This window comes from Branchiostoma belcheri, unplaced genomic scaffold, assembly GCF_001625305.1.
Source record: "Branchiostoma belcheri isolate BF01 breed outbred unplaced genomic scaffold, Haploidv18h27 scaffold81, whole genome shotgun sequence".
In the NCBI taxonomy this organism is placed as follows: Eukaryota; Metazoa; Chordata; class Leptocardii; order Amphioxiformes; family Branchiostomatidae; genus Branchiostoma; species Branchiostoma belcheri.
The window spans coordinates 58,414-80,851 of record NW_017804476.1 but is presented as its reverse complement, the minus strand read 5'-3'; the positions used below and the strand labels follow the sequence as shown (position 1 = coordinate 80,851).

The window sequence follows — 22,438 nt, the reverse complement described above, 5'->3', positions numbered from 1 at the left end:
CAGCTTTTTCCTCGGATGCTGACAGTCATCAGCAAAAATATAAAATCTTGATCACCAGACCCACAAGTTTTGAGGAGCAAGACACAGATGCAATAAGAAACGGTTATCGGTAACTCACAGACTGAAACCTTCAGTATTTAGTACCACAGATATTCTGAACAAGATTAATCTGAACACACTGATCTTTACAGTGCTTGAAAAAGCTGTCAACAAAGAACCTTCTGTTTAAAACCAAACTGCTACATAGGAGCCACAATCAAAGAACAAACTGTGATCAAAGGAACCCCTACTATCATCCAACAAATTGAATGATAAACCCACCAGTATTTCTCAAAACCCCTTATATCAACGAAGCTCCTTCTATCAACCACATTCCTCACTAGCACATTGTTGGACTACATTCAAAACCTCAGAACAAGACCTTGGTTCTACAAGACTTTGTATAAATGTACAATTTCCCTCCATGCTAGACAAATTGATACCTATCTCCAAGAAGTTGCTCCAGTCTCCAAAACATCAGCAAACTGCCACCATGGCCCCACAAAAATCTAAAACCTGACTTGCTGTACTATACATGTTTGATGCTGCCCAAAGAACAATTCAAGTGCCGTCATACCCTCAGTAAGGTACTCAACTAAATAAACCTCTTGACTTAAGCTCCTCACTAGTCCTTTTACTGCCTGTAGATCAGTTATGAATGATTTCAAATAATTCTTTCACAACTGAAAATGATTGTAAATACTGATGCAATTCAGACTTTTGCCTGCAATGTGGTATTTGAAATAAAGTTTCAAAAGCACCTATTTTGCACAGACACAACATTTTGAACTAGTGCAACATACATGTACTTTCAAGTGCATTCCAGATGTTCCCTTTGACCAATTCCAAAGCTGCCATTGAACATCAGTTAACCTACTTCTAACTTATCCCTGAGAAAATCCCTGAGAGGAAGATTTTAACATATCTCCCTAGGAGACCCAAACAGTACCACTGTGTTTCAAACACACCATTGATGTTGTATCCTTGGCTTTTGGGTTACTATATAAAGACTACTGTGTGTCCCAATCACCCCGTAACAATTACATGTTACAACACATCACTGCTAATATCTTGAAACATGCACAAACATGAAAATGATGAAATGAGGGACATACATCGAGAACACAGCACAAAAAAATACTGAGGTAAAACAAATGTATGATGACTAATGGTGAACTACTTTAACTACTCAGCTTCGACTACTCACATATGAACACTTTTATTTTCCTTGCATAATGCACTTTAATAATAACACCCAACATTACTTCCGATCAAAAGTATTTACAAGTTTACTTCATTGCTACTTTTTCTATATAAGTTTCTTTTGCTAACAAAAATTCTTGAAGATCTTCTCCGTATCTCAAATCGACTGCTGTTGAATGTTTATAAACCTTGTTAAAAAATTAGGAAAAAAAGCCTTTTTGCTTCAACTGACACTCCTATCGCCATTCTCTCCTTCCTATGTCAATGCCACAGTTACATACATCTAATTTCTGATTTTGGCATAGTCTCTTTACATCTAGGAAAGGATGTCAGCTTCATTCTGATTTTCCGTTTAAAAAAAGTTCAGTTGATTTTCGCTGCATGGAAAAAAAAGAATTCCAGTCTATTTCTCACAATATCACTACTTTGACCCGACTGTCCATTGATTAAAAAAATACTTGAACTTTTAAATTATATAATAGTAAAGCATCTCAAAGTAGCAGAGTCTCTGGTCCGTATAGAAAAAATCCTCTCAAGTCTGTTTCCATCCGAGACAATCTGCTATCCAATCTGACAGCTCTAAGCTATTCCCATTCTGACAGCTCAGTGCTGTACAGCTCATTGGAGAGCAGGTTCAGCTCATTTCTGTGGCAGGAAGCTACAGATACAAAGCTCTGTGGCCAACACCTCTTGGACAGCAAAACAGATTTGCACTGAACAGCTCATTCTGGACATCAGGAAGGTCAAGGTCAGCATTCCACTGGAGAAGGAAGAACAGCTACGGTGGGTGGTCTTCGTCAGACTGGGATAGCAGGATGACACAGATGTAGGTTTCAGCTGGACAGCAATGTTGGACAGCTCTGGGGTTGATGCATCCTCTTGTACAGCGAGGCTTGGTACTTCTGAAGTTTATGTCTTGAGCAGCAAATGGGCTTTGCTGGCTTTATATAGCTTTAGGCAATGCTGCTCTGTATATATGACAGTGCCTATATCTGGCAGCTGTGAAAGCCAGCTCTCAGACACAGCTACTAATACTCAGGACAGCAGCACAGACTATTTTCCTACTGTCTTAAGCTTCCCAACTTAGTATGTAATATTTACAACATGTTGAAATGCATGTATACAAATACAGCTTGTGGACCAGCTTGCTTCATGAACATAAGTCTGGTCTTACCACAGTAGTACACAGATCACAGCTACATACAGGACAGCTGCTGTCTCCATGGATGCAGCAGGCAGCTTACTTCAGGTGCTTGTCAGCTTTGCTGTCACTCTGCTGTTCCTCTTGACAGACTTGCAGGTATCTTGGCTCACTCAGGCATGAGAGAAACGTTGATATGAGACAGGTCCACCATGTGTCTGTAGCACAAGAATAGCAGGATTAGAAATGGAAATAGATATAGGTAATATCTCATATCTCTAGAGATAACTTAATACATATTGACCTGCTAGATGAGCAGAGATGACCAACTGTTGTGACTCTATGTCCGAAGGGTACAGAGATTCACAACTGAGTTGGAATGAATACTACACAGACAAACCCACAATGTCTGAGAGAAGATCCAGTGTTGGAAATACCCATCTGCAGTCTGCATTTTTAAGAGACATTTTCAGTATTGCAGAAGAAAAATTAAGCAGCCTGCAATTTTGCAGACTGAAAAATCAGGCTTGGGGTTCAACGGAGATTTTGTGTTTACTAACTAACTAACTATAAACTTTCTGTAGTTTTGCATGTATCATGTTTCAACTTGAATGTTAAATGTTCACCAACATGTGGTTTGTATATGCCATGGGTTTAGATCTGGACTTTTAAGTGTGTATTTGCAGAAAGTACTTCCGAATTACAGAACAAATTTTTGACATTCTGAAATATAAAAAGAAAAAGTCTTTCTACCACTGAGATCCAAAGAGTACATGGTTCTTCCAAGGGTTGAACCCACCTGTGAAATTTTCTCTGGAAGTCAGCAGCATGCTCGGGGTGTGCGAACTTGGCGATGGCCTTCTTTTGGGAGCGTAGAAGGTCCATTTTCTACAGAAAAATGTCAACAATTACTACCTGATTGACTCAACAAACACAATTCTAATCAAAAATGGGATAAAACAGCAATTTCTTCTGCACTGCAGCTAAGTACTAGCAGTACTCTACAAAGCAATAATTTTATCCTACTATGCAGTAAACAATTCTGCAATAATTTTGCAGGGTTAAAGAATTTCACACTTGGTACACGTATGATTATAAAGCTAACTAGCAGGGTACTTAAGCTTGTGCTGCGATAGGGTGATTGCAGGAAGAATCTCTTATAACTTGAACTACTAGTATTGCAATTATCAGAAAATGTGTTTGAAGCTCTGAACATCATTTTAATAAAAGCATAAATGGGCCCACAGCAGGATAAAACATAACACTGACCTCTACAGGACCGACAGACAATAGCATACTCCGTAGCTGGTCTTCAGACGTGGACATGGACAGGTTGTCAATGGCAACCATGTGTGATGACATCATGCCCCCCACTGCCTGCTGGGATACCTGCTGCCCTGCTGCCTGTGTGGCTGTTCTGGTCTGCACCCCTCCTCCCCGGCCACGCCCACGGCCCCTGCCCCTCACTGCTCCTAGAACCACACGCTGAGGACAGTACACAACAACTTGTGGTTAAGCAAACAAACAAACAAACAAACAAGCTGGCATCAAACTGTTGACCAAATTTGATGGCCAAAAGGTTGCCGAATTCAAAAATTGTCAGACAGTCAAGCGTATTTTTCCCTGAAAAACTATCCTTTCACATTGGAATAATTATATTGCTTTAAATGTCGATTGAGCTAGTTTGCTACTGTGTGATGCCAGGTTTAGGAATGAGAACTGAACAAGGACAGATAAAGTTTTCTACCATTTTTTCTTCCCTTTTAATTACAATCCCTTCAATATACCGGGGGTAAACTTTTTTCCAAGCCTTTATGCTGTACTAACCATCATTGACTTATCTACCAATCGAATCAGAAGTGCTTGGGTTAGTACTTTTACTTTAAACTATCAGTATAAAATCTAATTCATGTTGCATGTACCTATTCTCTTACACCACACTAATAATGCTGTTACAATTTCCTTGTTGTCCTTGCTGACATTTACAATCAAAGAGCCTGAATGACCCATACCTTAGGGTTGTTCCCCGGCTGTACCTGTGCCTGTTGCTGTCCCATCTGGCTGTCCTCTGACTGCTGTCTGTTTGGCAGCTTGACGATCCTCTTCCGTAGCTGTTCCTGTGGTGCGCTGGCCATCTGGGTGGGCTGCTGCTGCAAACCACCTCCCTGGAAATACACAGCACAAACTGTCCCCAGCTGTCTTTGCTGTCATTTGGTCAGAAGACAGCACAAATTGTGGCTGACAAATGATACAAGAAGTTATCCTTTCTGGCTTTACTACTGTGTATATGAATCCCGCTGATACATATTATGGCATTCAGACAAATGTAGACTATTTGAGTGTAGGATAAAGCCTTTTAAAACAGCAAATGTGCATGGACGTAAAACAAAATTTTACACCATAAAGTTGATACAAAATGTGCCACACCATGGTACTGCCATGACACCTAGCAGACAACACAGGTACTGCAGATACTTCTGTTTTGGACTGTAGGTATACAATGACATCGGCAAACTATCACACAAACCTGTGGCCCCTGCACGACTCGTAGTTTGACATGTGGCTGGTCTCCGTTGGCACCCACGTCAAAAGCCTGGACTGGCTGCTGACTGGTTACCGTTCGGATGGGCTGTCCTCTCCCAACAACCGCCTAAACATCAAAAGGAATTAACTTTAAAAGAGTGTCAACTGAAACACTCATGCCCAGACTAGTCTCACTACTATTAGTGCCTTAAAGGCATCCCATGCAATTTCAGGGCAGCAAAACTGGAATATTCTGAATAAGGCAATATGTATGATATTGACACATACTTTTTAGCACTGTAGCCACTTTAGCACATTTGAATCTTCAGTATTTCATACTCAAGGCTTTTAAAGATAAGTCCTTTATTTCCTGGGTGGTACCCTAAAAATCAGCCCAGAGTCCTTACAGTAACCATTTTTCATTAGAATTTTTGGCATTTTTGCTCCATGAATGTAGATATACATGTTTGTACATTGGGATAGTGTTCTTTCAACTCAGTATGTAGATAAGTGACTAGAATATTGACTTTGAAAAATCTGGTTTCCAAGCCCTAAACACTACATTGGATGCCTTTAATGGTAAATTTTTCAGCTATTTTAAAATCTAACCTGTTGTGGTTGATGTTGCCCTGCCAGAGTCACCATTCTCTGTGCGTTTGCCTGGTTCTGTTGTCCACCGCTCATTTGCATACCAGCCTTCCCCCTCCCCAGGCCCAGTCTCTGTTTCACATGCAGTCTGGCAGGAGGGGCAGATTGCACTTCTTGTTGTTGTTGTTGTTGAGGCTTCATCGGGCTGACTTGCCCGTTCGCCGCGCGATTTTGCCCGAGCTGCATCCTCTGGGGAATGTTCTGTACTCTCGGCTGGAAAGTCTTAGCCTGCGGTACAGGCTGGAGCGCGCTCTGTGGCCCGGACATTCGCGGTCGTACTTGCTGCACGCGGTTAGCGAAACCTTGCACCTTCTGCAGGTTCTGTCTGGGGGTGTTCATCCTTGCCTGCATGTGCTGAGGCTGTTGTGGGTGTGCTATCTGCTGTTGGACAGGAATTCTCTGCGCGGGAGGAGGTTGTGTTCTTATCGGACCTGGGGTGAAGTCCTGGTTTTGCGCCGGTTGCGCTCCGAAGTCTTGCACCTGTGGTCCACCCTGGTTCTCTTCCTGGTTTGCGGCAGCCTTTTGTGCAGCAACCCTTTTCATCAATTCCTGTGATGTACATAAGACATAGACCTGGCATTTAAAAACAAGACACAACAAGGCCTCAGTTCAACTTCTATAATAAACATTAACAGACGAAAAATGTCCAGACAATGCATGATGTACAAAATGACTAGTAAACTGGTGGACGTACATGTACCAACCACTAAGCACCTAACACCAGGCCAGAAAAGAACAAGAAACAGCCATGCCTTCAAGTACCAGAGTTATCAACCAAGGACTGAGGTGTTCAAAAACTCATCCTTTCCTAGAACTATAGCAGAATGGAACTCGCTGTCACCAAGTACTGTAGGGGCATTGTCATTAGATAGCTTGAAACAAGGTCTAGAGTTGGATGTTCAAGGGTTAGGTGTAAAAAGTCATTCAGTGTAATGTAGCCAGCTGCTGCTGCACCACGTGCCTGCAAAGCTGGTTATACCGGCTATACAGGCTATACAGATACAGAATACAGACATAGACCTATTTTCTACTTTGTCTACACCAAAATGACCCATTCAAGTTTGCTTTTTCCTTTCAAAATGAAGCAAAACTCACAGCTTTTCTGCTTCCGGCCAGCTGTTGTCTGCGTAGTTCCTTTCTGCGCTGGATCTCTTCTCGGAGGCGTTTCTGCTCGGCAATCTTGGCTCGCAGCTTGCGTGTCTCCTCATCCTCCTCACCAGCCGGCTGACCTGGCTCCGCAGGTGTCAGCTGCTGCAGCTGCTGCTGGGAGACAGGTGGACCTAACCGCTTCTGCACCCTCAGCTAAACATACAATGTATGTAGATAAGGAATGTTACAACTTTGAGAAAGGGTCATAAACTTTCGCTATTAGTATTGCAGCTGTGCTGACATGTGATATGTCAAACATTTTGTGTCAGATCATTAGATGAATTTGCACATTCCATCATGCTGACATAATCAGTTTGATACAAGTAACACAGATATGTTTTATAGTATCTTTCTTGAGGCCTCCTATGAACAGACCAGACAGTCTTCAGGAAAAATCCACTGGGAAAAATGTTACGCAGGTTATCACAACACAGTAAGAGACAGCCACTTACCTTCTTCTTCCTCATTGCTGCAGGTTGTGGAGGAGGGAGTGATCCCACTTGTGGGATTTCCCGGAGGTTTGGCCGTGCCGCCACTGGCTGCTGCTCCCCCTGGGGGAAGGCTCGAGGAGACTGCTGCTCACGCTGGACGGGGTTTGGGGACACCTGCGGCCAGGATGCAGGCGGCTGGTTTGGCGGCCGTTGGTTGCCGGGTGAGTTGCCATGGCGATACTGCTGGGGGGAGGGTTGTCTCGGCGGAGGGGACTGCATGCGAGGTCTCGGCTGGTTCAACTGTGGAGGACGCTGCTGGAAACCTGTCGGCCTTGCAGCGGGGTTAAAAGGTCTGGGAGGATTGTGGGATAGGAGAGGTGCATTGTGGGACTGGGGAGGAGCATTATGGGACTGGTGAGGAGCATTATGGGACTGGTGAGGAGCATTGTGGGTATGAGTAGGAATGTGTGATGGCTGCTGAGAGAAGGGGGTGTAAGACTGAGAGTGGGGAGGGAGGTTAGACTGCTGAAAGTGTTGGGGGGTTGGTGCTGAGACATTGTGAATGTGGGGGTGGTGCTGAGGGGGCTGGGACTGTGAGTGTGGGGGTAGCGGGGAGGGGGTTGGCTGTGGGGAGGGTACTGAGCGGAGGGTTGGTGAGGAGGGGGCTGGGAGTGGTGAGGAGGGTGAGAGTGGGGAGGCAGGTCCAGGAGAGGGCGGGGCTGGAAGTTATGCTGCTGATGCTGCTGGGGTCCTTCAAACCGGGGTCCTAATGACAAACAAAAAAACTTTTGTGTCAGAAAAATATCTTGCAATTGTCCTTAGGCCATATCAATTTAATTTGTTGGTTCTCAGATTTGCCCGCTTCATTTTTTTTCTGATTTGAAAAAAAAATTAAGGCTCTGACTCCAAAATGCTCATATTTCATTTTATCATTCAGTTGAAGGAAGTTTCTTCTTATTAGTTTTTCCATCTATCAATGTAGTGGTTTGATTGGCAAGTCATTGTTTGGGTTGCAAACCAGTCTAATATGTTGACTTCATGGCTCCTATCATAGCATTGGGTACTACATGTATCAAAAGATGCATAGGTCTGTTTTTTTATTTTATTTTTATTTTTTTGCCCTGTCCATTTTTTTTCTGAAAAAATCAAAGAACTAACAAATCAAATTGGTGTGGCCTTATCCTAAAGACCCTGCTTACAAAAAGTGACAGGATAAAATAAAAGACATTCCAGCTAACACTGCATATTAACATTCCAGTTAAATCTAAGGTGAAATTGGCTCAAAAGTATTAAGGCAAAATACCACAACTACTGGATCATACATGCTGTTAGGAAATCAAGGAACACAATATAGCAGGAACCTTTTACCCAGTCTTTACGTCACACTTCAAAGAAGCTACGTGACAAGCCTCACTGGGCCAGTCTACTGAAGAAGACAAGAGTAACTGGTCAAAAACTCTAGGTGAGAGAACTTCTTTGAGTTGGATCAAACATTTAACTCTAAACATGTAACTACCAACACAGATGAAGTTTCATGATATAGCAGGAACATTGTCCTGTACTCATCCTGACCTGAAGTGAACTGCTCCTGTCTGTTGTGTCCCTGCTGAGGTCTGTTCCCCTGCCAGCTGGGAGGGCCTGAGGACGGAGGGCGATGACCTCCCTACGGAAACAAAGGCAGTCTTCTTACCATTTACATATAATTATAAGTCTTAGAGTTATCCTGGTAACAAACGACAAACACAAAAGGTCCAATGCAGTGAGGCAGGGACCCCACACGAAGCCCATTTTTACCCTTGACCTTGGTCTCCCCAACCATAACCTGCCTGCCAAAAATCATGAACATCGATCCATGCCTTCAAGAGTTATGTCGCTAAATCCACAGTCTCCCACACTAATAAAGCAAACTGATTTTAAACCCTTCTCACAAAGGCAACTATCAGCATGGCTAAGCCTCAAACCTAAACGAAGATCAACATGCGATCAGCCTAATGCATGACAGTAACTGAGTAAGTAACATCACCTACATGTATAACCTGAAAAAAAGTCTGTCCTTTGACTCCTTTCCCTATTGTATTCGCTAGACTAACAACAAAACGACAACAGATACGCCCAATGTATAAGGGAGAATGCATGGATCAGAAAACCCTACCATGGGAGACGCCATCCGAGGTCTGGGCTCCTGAAACTGTTGTCCCCGGTGAGGGGGTGGCTGGAACTGCCCCCCCTGGGGTCGAGGCTGACCGCCTGGGGGTGGATGTTGGTGAGGTCCCCTGGGGGGAGGGGGTTGGTGCTGCCCTTCGTGAGGAGGGGGTTGGTAGGGTTGGTGTTGGTGCATGGTGTCCCTGTCCCAACGTAACGGAGCTGAGCATAGATAAAACACAGCAGAATTATCAAATTACTACAGTCAAACCTGCCTATAGTGGTCACTCAAGGGACTGGCCAAATTTGACCACTATGGCCAGGTGACCACTATAGAGAAACAGCCGGTTAGTAGTTGACCCCCCCCCCCCAAAAAAAAGGAACACATCAGGGCTCGAAATTAACATTGTCCCAGTGTCAAATGACACAAAATTTTCAGCTCGGGACAATTCAAATTACATTTCGGGACAATTTTGGGGCAATTGGAAAATTCTGAGACCATCCAAGTCATTTTGGAACAGATCCATCATTTTGGAACGCGAACTGCTGTGGACCGCTGGCAGCCAATAATAGTCTGACAAACAATTAAAGAAATTATAATAAACAAATAAACTTGACCAATCAGGGATTCCAAATATCGTGGAGGGGGTCCTAAAAGATGGTGCTGTGCACATATTATCATGCATTTCCCTACATTTACTGAATAAGTGGACTTCAAGTTGTACAAGTTCAGTTGTTGGTGTTTTCTTATTGTTCTCATAAACTTATTTTATTATTTTTTGAAAAGCAGGCTGGGACAGTCCATCTTCAGTTCGGGACAATTGAAATCTATGTTCGGGACAATTCTGGGACAATAGTAAAAAAAGTTAATTTTGAGGCCTGCACATGCTTTGAGTACCAACAGTGATGTCTTTATTCTGAAACATATGAATACATACATTTGCAAAGGTAAACCCCTTTTATATGTACATGTCTTAGTTCAATAATTTGTTGTTCTTTTGCTTTAGTTGCACTTTATTTTGTACTTGCTTAAAAAAAAAGAAATACAGAAATATTGCATGGAAACATTAACTTGACATCAAAGATACATACACTCAACATATTCAGTTCATCTATTCCGGGACAATGAAACCATTCACATTAAAACAAAATCACTGGTTGTCATTTACTGTTCTTGTGTACATACTAGTACTACATGTGGCTAAAGAAAAGAAAGCAAATCAAGCAACAAACTTTCAACTCCAAACAAATTTCTATCGATTGCAAAATCATTTAATCTAAGCTCAGCTTTCGACGATTTCTTCTCACTCTCTCTGCCAGTCGGATCACTTCCACCTTTTGGAATAAGTTCGGCGTCTGTCTCTCCGCGTTTGCCATCGTTTCTCCGCAATCGCCACGTTACTAGTACTAGTTGTTGTTGTTGTTAGTCGAAAAGTGGAAGAGAACGACATCGCCATGTTTTTGTTCTTTGGTGAACACTTGCTTCGCGCGACCGACATACGCCACAGCGAATTCCAACCACGTAAATAAGTTATTTTGTACCAAGATGCTGTCTATTTAGTTAACAGCAAAATAATTGTTCGTCAGTTGCCAGTTACTTTCCGTTTTTGGTCGTTTTTGAACATGAAAACGTAGCGAAAACTCTCCTTTGTTTACGGCTTGGGTTTCTCCCCGCGTGGGTTGTCTGCCTTTACCATTATGCCAATGTGGTAGTCAACAGAAAATTTTCTCCTTTCAGACTTATATCTTTTCTAAAATATCCACTACAGTTTTAAATTTACATCTAAAATTAATTGTAGTAATGTATTTGAAATGTTTTCATAATGTAATTTCGTCATTTGACACTAATGAAGTTAAATAAAACTCGGTGTATCTACCTCCATAACAGTGGAGTCTTCCGATTGACCCCAATTGACCTCCCTCTGCAGCTAACATGCGCCATCTTGGAAAAATACGAAACGCATTTTTCGAGCCAAATTTCTTGAATTATGCCCATGAAAAACGGAAGCTATGCACATATCTACGCATTTCAAGGAATCGAGAAACCAAATATGGACATTCTTAATTTTTTTTGTAAAGATAATTGCCGTAATCTTCGCCGAGCGGCCGAGTCCAATTTGAAAGCTCCATGCGGCACGCACGGCACTGGTGTTGGGGAAAACGCAGATATCAAAGACACCCGCGACCGCAGAAAATTCGTGTCAAAAGCCATTCCTTTATTTCATACACATATGGAGTCTAATTTTCACTTCACATTTTAGTAATGTAGCGATCGGAAAATTATCACAAGGCTCATAACGGTCGTAGCCCAAGGTGGGGTGGTGTTACGGCCGTGGTGCTTAGCGGGTTACGGCCAGCCGCGACCGCTATCGGCGGTGTTGACATGCCGGCGGGACCGGAATGGGGTGACCGCTGACCGCGTTGAACAGTGACCGCAATAGACACGATTCTTAATGCTTACGTCAATGGGAAAAATTCAAGGGACCGGCAAAAACTGACCGCTATGGCCGAGTGACCACTATACAAAGGTGACCGCTAGTACAGGTTTGACTGTACTTCCCATTTATTTCCCATTAATTCACCACTTAGGCCACACCAATTTAATTTCATGGTTAACAGATTTGCCCGTTTCATTTTTTTCTGATTTGCAAATAAAAATAAAAATTCAGAATCAACTACAAAATGCTCATGTTTTGCCCTGAACAGTTTAAAACAGTCCTTTTCTTCCTAGTTGTTACAGTTATTCCATCTTTCAATGCAGTGGTATCATAAAAAGTTCAAAATTCATTAAATTTTGAACCAGCCTGATGTGTTGACTTCATGGCTCCTATCGTACCATTTTGGGCCATAATAAAAAAATAAAAACAGGCCTAGGCAAGGCCTGTTTTTATTTTTTTATTTTTTTTTGCCTGCCCGCTCCATTATTTTTCTAGAAAAATCCGTTAACCAAGAAATTGAATTAGTGTGGCCTTAGTATCATCAATGGTTTATTGAGAAGAAAATCATCCTTGCAGTACAAAGACACAAGATTTTTACAATATAACCATACAACAACATACATGTCAAGGATACAATATGTATGGCTAAAAAGGAAGTCACTTTATTAGTTACTGGCTTGCTTGTTTTAATTTACTTGTGGGGAAGGCTAGGATAGATCAAATTGTCTTGTGTCATTTGTAAATATCATTTATGTGCGAATAAAGAAAGAATACAATGACAGCAACATCAGGGGTGCCAGAGTATACAGTGCAATTTTACGGAATAAAGTGCAATGGTATTAGTATACAGTGCAATTTTACGGAATATAGTTCAATCGTATTAGTATACAGTGCAATTTTACTGGTGCAATTTACTGCAGCGAACTGATAGCTCCAGTCGTCCTGTCTTTGACAGGCCACCGGGTCAGCTGTCTGTTTCGTCAAGAGTGCGGTTACCCCCCGGCGCAGGGGCTACTTCACGGTAAACGACCACGCGCAGACTTGTCCACATGGTGTCGGAAGTCCTAGAACGACAATCCATACCTTGCAATGAGAACAATCCTGAAAAATTGAAGAATTGCTCAAGACGCCTCTATTTTGCAACCTGGAACGTAAGAACGCTACTGGACAGAGAGACCAGCGATCGTCCAGATCGTCGCACTGCCTTTGTTGCAAGGGAGCTTACCCGACTAGACATAGACATCGCTGCCCTGAGCGAAACTCGACTCGCAGACGAAGGGCAGCTTCAAGAAGATGCGGGGGGGTTTACTTTCTTTTTGGAAAGGCCTTCCACAGGAGGACAGACGGATTCATGGGGTCGGTTTTGCTATAAGGAATTCCCTTCTGAAAGACCTCGAGGAAATTCCAACTGGAGTAAACGAAAGACTCATGACTCTTCGTCTAAAACTCAGCAACCGACAAAATGCAACAGTGATTAGCTGCTATGCTCCAACCTTGACTGCAGAAGATAAAATCAAAGAAAAATTCTACGAAGATCTCGAAAATATACTCAAGTCAATCCCAACGACTGATAAAATCATTCTCTTGGGGGATTTCAACGCACGAGTCGGCCGCGATGCTGCACACTGGAATGGCACCATCGGCAAGAACGGGGTAGGAAACGCCAACTCAAATGGCTTACTTCTCCTGTCTCTGTGCACACGATATGAACTTGTAATCACCAATACTCTTTTCCGTCTTAAGAACAAATACAAAACTACCTGGTGTCATCCTAGGTCTAAGCACTGGCACCTTCTGGATTATGTAATTGTAAGATCGAAAGATCGATATGATGTGAGGATCACTCGCACAATGCGGGGCGCTGATGAATGCTGGACTGACCATCGCCTAGTCCGCTCTACTATGAATATTTCATTGAAGAAAAGAGTGCGAAAAGGTCCCAAAATAACAAGAAGAAAGTTCAACACTCACAAACTACTACTACCGTCAGAAAGGGAAATGTTCCAGTCCGATCTACACAGTCGCCTGAGTCAGCTTGAACCTACCCACCAGGGAACTGTGGATGAACAATGGGCAACACTCAAAAACGTTCTACTTCAAACGTGCAAGAGCACTATTGGTCTCCACAAACGTGTGAGCGAAGATTGGTTCGATGAAAATGACAGTGAGATTAAAGACTTGATTGACAGGAAACGCCAAGCTTTTGTATGTTGGCAAGACGACTACCACAATACTGAAAAGCACAAACGTTTTACCCTTCTGAAAGCTGAGGTTCAAACCCGTGTACGGGATATGAAGAACACCTGGTGGGAAGCAAAAGCACAAGAACTTCAAGCCTTTGCTGATCGGCATGACATGCGTCAACTTTTTCCAAGCCACGAAAGCGCTGTATGGCCCGACCAAGTCTGGTTTAGCCCCACTCAAATCTGAAGATGGCAGCATCCTGCACAAAGATGAAGCCAGCATCAAAGCCAGGTGGAAAGAACACTTTGAAAAACTTCTCAATCGAGAGTCCACCGTCAGTCAGTCAACGATTTTGCTGATTCCAGTGTACCCCCTTAAAAAGGAACTTGCAGAACCACCTTCTCTCCAGGAAGTTGAAAAGGCGATCAAGCAGATGAACAACAACAAAGCAAGTGGGCCCGACAGCATTCCTGCTGAAGTCTACAAGTGTGGTGGACCCGACCTCACAACACGACTTCACAGCATACTCTTGCGAATCTGGGATGAGGAAACTCTACCAGACGATCTTAAGAACGCAGTAATAACTGTTCTCTACAAAAAAGGGGACAGATCAGATTGTGGGAACTATCGTGGGATTGCCCTTCTGTCATCGGCTGGTAAAATCTTGGCCAGAATGCTCTTGAATCGACTCCTTCCCCTGAGTGAGGAAATTCTGCCTGAAACCCAGTCTGGTTTCAGACCATCCAGAGGAACTATCGACATGATCTTCTCAGCTAGGCAGATTCAAGAGAAATGTACAGAACAGCGACAACCACTCTTCATGGCCTTTATCGATCTTACTAAGGCTTTTGATTCTTTGAATCGCGAGGCCCTCTGGAAGATACTGAAGCGGTTTGGCTGCCCAGACAAGTTCATAACAATACTGCGACTATTACATGACCAAATGACAGCCAAGGTGCTTTGCAATGGCTCTGAGACTGAATCATTCACAATCAAAACTGGTGTAAAGCAAGGGTGTATACTGGCACCAACAATCTTTGACATATACCTGCTGGCTGTCTTGATACTGATTAAAGACCGTCTTCCACCTGGAGTAACAATCAGGTACCGCTATGATGGCAGTATTTTCAACCTAAGACGCCTCAATGCTGTCACCAAAGTCCAGAGAGTTGTTGCCCACGACCTTCAGTATGCTGATGACTGTAAACTTGTAGCCCACCAGGCTCAACATTTACAAGATACACTTGATCTTTTCAATTCTGCATACAAACTTCTTGGCTTGACTACAAATAAGTCAAAGACCAAAGTCATGATCCAGCCAGCTCCGGGTCAACAACCGCCAGCAGTAAGCTTCTACCTGGATGGAGTACGCCTTGAGTGTGTCAAGCACTTTAGTTATCTTGGCAGCACTCTTAACACAAGGGAAACATTGACGACGAAATCTCACACAGGCTAGGTTGTGCCTGTGCAGCCTATGGTAACTTAAGGGAACGGGTCTTTGACAATGCAAGCCTTAAGACGGTAACAAAGCTGCAGGTGTATAAAGCCGCAATTCTTCCAACCCTCCTCTATGGTTGTGAGGCCTGGGTCACCTACCGAAGGCATCTTAAGACCTTGGAACAGTTCCACCAACGCTCGCTGCGGCGTATTCTGAACATTTCCTGGACTGACTATCGCACCAACACCAGCGTGCTAGCTGAAGCCGGCGCTTGGAGTATTGAGGCCCTCGTCATGCGCAGTCAGCTACGTTGGTCTGGCCACTGTGTACGAATGCCAGACAATCGGCTCCCCAAGCAGATTCTGTACGGTCAACTGGAGCAAGGGACCCGTGCTAGGGGGGGACAGAGAAAACGGTACAAAGACACACTTAAACATTACTTAAAGAAAGGTCACATTGACCCCTCAAACTTCCAAGCCCTCTGCCACAACCGCAGTGCCTGGAGGCAGATGTCCTACACGGCTGTCTCAACCTTTGAAAGCGAGAGAGTTGCCGCCGTGGAGGCAAAAAGGATGGCCAGGAAGGAGCGTCAACGTCAACAAAAGGACTAAGAACTAACACCATTGGACTCGCCCTACTCCGTGGAGTGGCTGTCAACACTGGTGCAATTTTTGCAATTTTACTAGTATACAGTGCAATTTTACTAGTATACAGTGCAATTTTACTTGCGAAATTGCACTGCATACTAAAACTGTATTCTTGCACTGTACATGCACTGTATTCCGTGAACTCTGGCACCCCTGAACATCGGAACTCCTTCTTTTCCCTCTACCCCCTCCCCCACCTACCTTCAGGTCTGGCCTGTACTGTTCCCTTGAAGTGAGGGTTGATCAACACCTTCCTGGGGGCCAGCTGTCCTGGGCCAGGTGACCGTAGCAAGGGGCCGGGTCCCCGTGGCCCAGGGGGCCCCCTGGGGCCGTACCCCCCTCCCCGTGGCCCGTATCTTGGCTGAGACATCAACGGACGTGGGCCAAGCTGTCCTGTAGATTCAAACAACAAATCATCATCGTAGCTGTAACTACTGTACCATCAAGCTTATTGGATTTACAAGTTCAAATCCTAATGCTTTATTTCCTGCATAATCTCATAACATGGAACTATTTTTCTTCCTTATGATTAGTTGAGGTAAAGCATCAGAATTGATACATAGAATATTGTAGGAAAAAACATTAGAACTGTCAAATGTTGCCATGTTATGACATATCTTGCTTTCTTGTGTTTTGACTGATGACAAAGATTGACTGGAAATCAGGACAAATATTATATTGACTATCACTGTGACAACAGTAAAAATACAACAAATAACGATTAAAATGGATAGTCAGTAGAGCACTGTACCTTGTAAGAGTGGTCGTGGTCTGAAGCCCTGTCCCTGGGGGCGTGGCATCGACCCTCGACCCCCGCGGCCGCCCCTGAAACCACGCCCCCTCCTGCCCGCCATTTTCTGCTGCTCAAACTCATCAATCTGCTTCTGCACATCCTCCGACACTTCTGTAGTCAACACACAACAAACCATGGCTATCAGCAAGCACATTTAGATGTCATACCATTAGTGCTGTGTACCGGTTCACTGGCCCTAGTTCCAGACTTGTAAATTTAAAATGTTTAGGTTTAAGTAAATAAAAAACTTAATGTCTGGAACTAGTTCTGGAAAAAATCATGTCACATTCCCCTTTTTGTTCTAAACAACCTGACATCTTCAATAGTAAAAAATTTCTGCTATAAAATGAAGAAAACATTGCTATTGGGCATCATCAAGTGTAGGCCTCTGTAAATTATGTGGCCACGCAAACAACATATCTTGCTTCTAAACACTGGTAGCACAGGGCTCGCTACAAAATTTTGCAGTAAAGATTCCCCATTTTCCATTGGGAAATGCTCACTGAGAAGTCCCTTCTATATTTTATAAGTCCGGACCTGAACCTTAACTCTGGACTTGAAGCCATACCTGGACCCGAGCATGGGCTTAGGTACACAGCACTAGATACTACATGTTTTAGATCTTCTTACATTGGGGAAGGGGATGTTCAATATGACCATAAAGTATCTGAAAGCCAAGACTATTTCAGGTGTTGTCCTCCTACCTAACGTATCAGGTATTTCCCTGTTGGGTTTGTTGACTTTTGACAGGATGGTTTTGGAGGGTGCTGTTGAAGCACGGTCTGACGTCTCCACTCTCTCCGACTTAAACCTGCCTCGTCTCGAGTCTTCTTCCTCATCTTCTTCTTCCTCTTCACTTTCACTCTCGCTGGGATTCTCTTCCTCCTCGTGTTCAGTGTGAGCTTCTGTTTCCGTTGACTGTGAAACAATGGCAAGACATCTGTCACCACTTAATTCAATTATGTAATCCCACAATTTGATTGGTTTAATCTAATTATTTGGGTTAATCCCATTTGGGGTAAACCAAGGGGGCTGAAATGCACTTTCTGAGCACAAGAGCTATTTACCACCTAAAATTTGTGACCCTGGCATGTCCAAATCAGGAGATATCAAAACCTGAAGTTCTGCCACAAGCCACCAGGGGTCCCAAAATCTTATCATTTCGAGGTCTCAACACAACCTACCCACCTACCAAATTACAAGACAATCCAGCCAAGCCTTTTTGAGTTATCATATTGACACACAGACGCGATTGCTATTAAAAACATAGCCTTCTTGCAGAGGTAACAATCCTGATATTACAATGGGATACAAAAATAGTTATTGCGCACCTGTTCTTCATGACTTGATGCTAGTTCCTCTGACTGTACAGTTGTCACAGGTGTAGGTTGTGTAGTTGTCTGCGGCTGGGTTCTGTACTGTGACTGTTGGGACCCCGTCGAGTATTCTGTATCTACCTCCAGATCATCAAGCCCTTCTGTATCTCCAATGCTGATATCAATGACGTCCTCATATTGCTGAAAAGTACAAGTATGGGGTTTAGGGTAATGCCATACCTGATATCTATGACAGAAACACAGCACTCACATTCACCACTACTGCTAATAAATCAATATTAAAACATGTAAACTGAGTAAAAAAAGGATGCAGAGTAAAATGAAACTGGACATGCATGACTTGGGCCACACAGTTGTGCAATCTCTACAGCAGGGGGCTAGTCACTGGTAGTGGTGTGTATTGAACTCCCATACTCTTCTCAAACGCTGAGTGCTAAGCAGAGAAAGTAGTATGTACAGTCAAACCTGTCTATAGTGGTCACTCAAGGGACTGGCCAAAATTGACCACTATGGCCAGGTGACCACTATAGAGAAATGGCGGTTAGTTGCCCCCCCCCCAAGTGACACATGCTTTCAGTACAAAGATGTATTTATGTCTTTATTCTCAAACATATGAAAACATTCATTGCACAGGTAAGCCTCTTTTCAAATGTAACTTTACATGTTATAATTCAATTGTTGTTCTTTTGCTTTAGTTGTGGGCTTGAAAAAAAATTATATATCAAAACTGCATGCACTCGACATGATACTTAGTTGATCTACTGGACTTGACTATGAAACCTTCCCACTAAAATATACAAAATCACTGGTTGCCATTTACTGTTCTTGTATACGTGTAACATCGATGTTACCTACAGAAAACTTGAAAGCGAATCAAGCAACAAAGTTTCTGTCGACTCCAAGCCATGTTTCTTCCAACTGCAAACTCCTTTAATCTAAGCTCCTTCGACCGATAATTCCTTGTCACTCGCTGTCAGTTGAATCACATCCACCTTGTGGAATAAGTTTGACGTCTGTCTTTCCGCTTTCGCCATCGTTTCTCCGCAATCGCCACGTTACTAGTACCGTAAGTCGAAAAGTGGAAGAGAATGACATCGCCATGTTTTTGTTCTTTGGTGAGTGCTTCGCATGACCGACATCGCCACAACGAATTCCAAACATGTAAACAAGATTTTTTTGTACCAAGATGCTGTCCATTTAGTTAACAGCAAAATAATTGTTCATCTGTTGCCGTTTATTTTCCGTTTTTTGGTCATTTTTAAACATGAAAACGTAGCGAAAAATTTCCTTTGTTTACGGCTTGGGTTTCTTCCGGCGTGGGTTGTCTGCCTCTGCCATTATGCCAATGTGGTGGTCAACAAAAATAGTGCTCCTTTCAGGCTTACATATTTTGTAGAATATTCACTACAGACTTAAGTTTACGATGGAAATTAGTTTTAATAATGTATTCCAAATATTTTTGTATGTAATCACGCCATTTGATGCTATAAAATTAAATAAAAGTGGGTACATCTACCTCCAAACCAATGGAGTCTTCCGATGACCCCAATTGACCTGATTGTTGCAGCTGCCTGCGCCATTTTGAAAAATCACGAAACGCATTTTCTCAGCCCAAATTTCTTGAATTATGCCCGTGAAAAAGGGAAGTTGGCCACATATTTATGCTTTTCAAGGAATCTAAAAATCAAATATGGATATTCGTAAGTTTTTTGTAAGGATGATTGCCGCAATCTTCGCCGAGTCCACTGAAAGCACTGCGGCACGCACGACATGGTGTTTCAGATATCAAAGACGTCAACACAAGCGACCGCAAAAGTTTCGTGTCAAAATCAAGTTTTCCTTTATTTCTTACACATCTGGAGTCTAATTTCAGTTCACATTTTAATAATGTAGCGGCCACAAAATTATCACAAGGCTTGATTGAACGTCCTAACGGCCGTAGGAGGTCGGGTGGTGTTACGTACCGCCGTGGTGCTTAGCGGGTTACGGCCAGCCGCGACCGCTATCGGCGGTGTTGACAGCCGGCGGGACCGGAATGGGGTGACCGCTGACCGCGTTGAACAGTGACCGCTATATACGCGATTCTTAATGCTTACGTCAATGGGAAAAATTCAAGGGACCGGCAAAAACCGACCGCTATGGCCGGGTGACCGCAATGCCAAGGTGACCGCTAGTACAGGTTTGACTGTACCATTTTTAAAGTCTTTGGTATGACTCGGTTGGGAATCGAACTCACAGCCGACCGAATGCAAGGGAATCAATCTACCCACTTGGCCACTGCACTGGCCATTGCACATGCATGACTTGATTTCTCAAATTTCTACTCTAGCATTCCAACTGTCAAGTGTAAGGTATTTAAATGGAACATACCGCTGATTCTTCATACTGTCCCTCCACTTCAGAGCCATAGAATTCAGACTCCTGTGAAACATTGATGGAGATTTCACCGGGGTCAACTGGCTCTGCAAAACTGTGCTCCTCCTGTGATTGGCTAGTGTCCTCCTGTGAACTTTGACTTTTCTGTGATGTATTCTGGGTAGTCTCCCCCTCATCATCACTGTCTCCTAGCAACGCTTCCTCGTCAAACTCATCTTCATCTTCAGGTGGATCTGCTTTGAACTGCAGTGGCAGTGGAAGTAACAAGATTAACGAGGCCCATTTTTTAACTTGACCTTGGTCTCACCAACAGTAACCTGTCTGCCAAAAATCATGAACATCGAACCATGCCTTCAAGAGTTATCTCGCACAGTCTCCCACACTATAGCAAAGTGATTTCATAGCCTTCTGACGAAGGCAATTACTAGTATATGGATTGCATAGAAAGAAAGAAGAGCAGTGGCCACATTTGGCACATGTACATGAGAATGGAATTGATAGAAAGTTTTGGACACTTACTCTTTTAGTTGTACCAAAGCTGTCATCATTTAGTAGCTCATCATCACTGAAAATGAGAAGTCAGAAAGACAGTATATAAGTTAGATACCAATGCACCATTACAAAAGTGTTATACAAAAATTGTAATACAAAGTTTAAGATTTTGGAGAGGATAACAAGACATGTTTCATCTAAATGATAAATTTCATAATACGCGTACATGTATTAATAGACATAGCAATCAAGCTACACATTGTCTTTTTACTAAAAATTTTAGGTGTCATGCAAATGTATGGGAAGATACAGGTTTGTATGTGACCTATATTAGTAAGTGCTGCGTACCTGTCCCATGCACTCTCAGTCGGTCGTTTTCCTCCCGACCCTCCGCTGCCGAAGTCTGCATCAAGGTCATCCAGACCAAGGTCAATGCCATCTGTAAACAAATCATTCTCATCATGTCATCATCCTTGACAACGAAAAGACAAAAACGTTATCAAAATATTGTTTCTCAAACTAAAATAGATTCAAAATCTGCTGATTATCTAGATTGACTATTGTACTAATCGCTCTGTATTATTAATTTGTAAAATTGAACTCCTTTTTGGATATCATAAAATTTCATTTCCATTTTTCATGAAATTTTGCAATAGGGGCCACATTTTCATCTGAAAGTTGTATTTAGCATTAGAATTCAGAAAATATGCAGGGCTTAGATATCAAATCATTGTGATGTACTTCTCAAGACAGATAATTTTCTGCATATAAACTACATAAATACAGAAAAGCAACAAAATTTAACAATCTTTATAAGAGGGCAATCACCATCAGACAAGTGAAAGGTAAACATTCAGGAAAACAACGATTGCAACATGCACGTGCGTGAGTGCGTAGTAAACAAAAACATGCAAGATACAAATACCTCATATTTGTATGGTCAAATGCCTTTAATATGTTTACCTAAGGAGACTATGATCGTGCAGAAGTTCATATAAACAGCTTTATCAAAATTATAGCAAAACGTATTACTTCGTGGCGTCGGCGAAAGACTTGGGCAAATCTGATTTACATCATCATGATGATCGATGTTACTCCATGTAAGGAAAATTTATGTATGCGTGCCTTTGCGCACCCTGTTTTTCGTTTTTCACGACAAACTTACCTTCCATCGCAGTGGATAAAGCGCACAGATACCCTGCAATCAGACCTAAGATTGTGTCCCTTGGCTCTTTATCTTCAGTATTAGCAGGTAAGGAGACATCAGATGATCATTGTGCTGCAAAAATCTGGAAAATCCGTGTGGAATATCACCTCCAGTATTGAAAATGTACGCTTCTCGCAAATGTCTGCTGATTTCATTAGGTGTCTGTGGTATTTTCCGGGCTAGCCCAAATGATCAGAGACCATGGGTGGAAATATTCATAAGCTACATCAAATATACATTTTAAAACTTT

General features: G+C 42.8%; 1 protein-coding gene across 1 annotated transcript; it reads right to left on the bottom strand.

The window, feature by feature from the left end:
* Nucleotides 1-970: 970 nt before the first annotated feature.
* Nucleotides 971-22,327, bottom strand: LOC109486588 (RNA-binding protein 33-like). The gene is given in 19 exon segments (XM_019790442.1): nt 971-2,601; nt 3,183-3,271; nt 3,653-3,868; nt 4,396-4,548; nt 4,911-5,033; nt 5,516-6,103; nt 6,650-6,856; nt 7,156-7,742; nt 7,745-7,900; nt 8,707-8,797; nt 9,287-9,498; nt 16,185-16,376; nt 16,735-16,887; nt 17,481-17,694; nt 18,108-18,293; nt 20,484-20,732; nt 21,009-21,054; nt 21,330-21,420; nt 22,147-22,327. Coding segments are annotated over 19 exon segments (3,609 nt in total). The 5' UTR covers nt 22,154-22,327; the 3' UTR covers nt 971-2,552.
* Nucleotides 22,328-22,438: the final 111 nt, after the last annotated feature.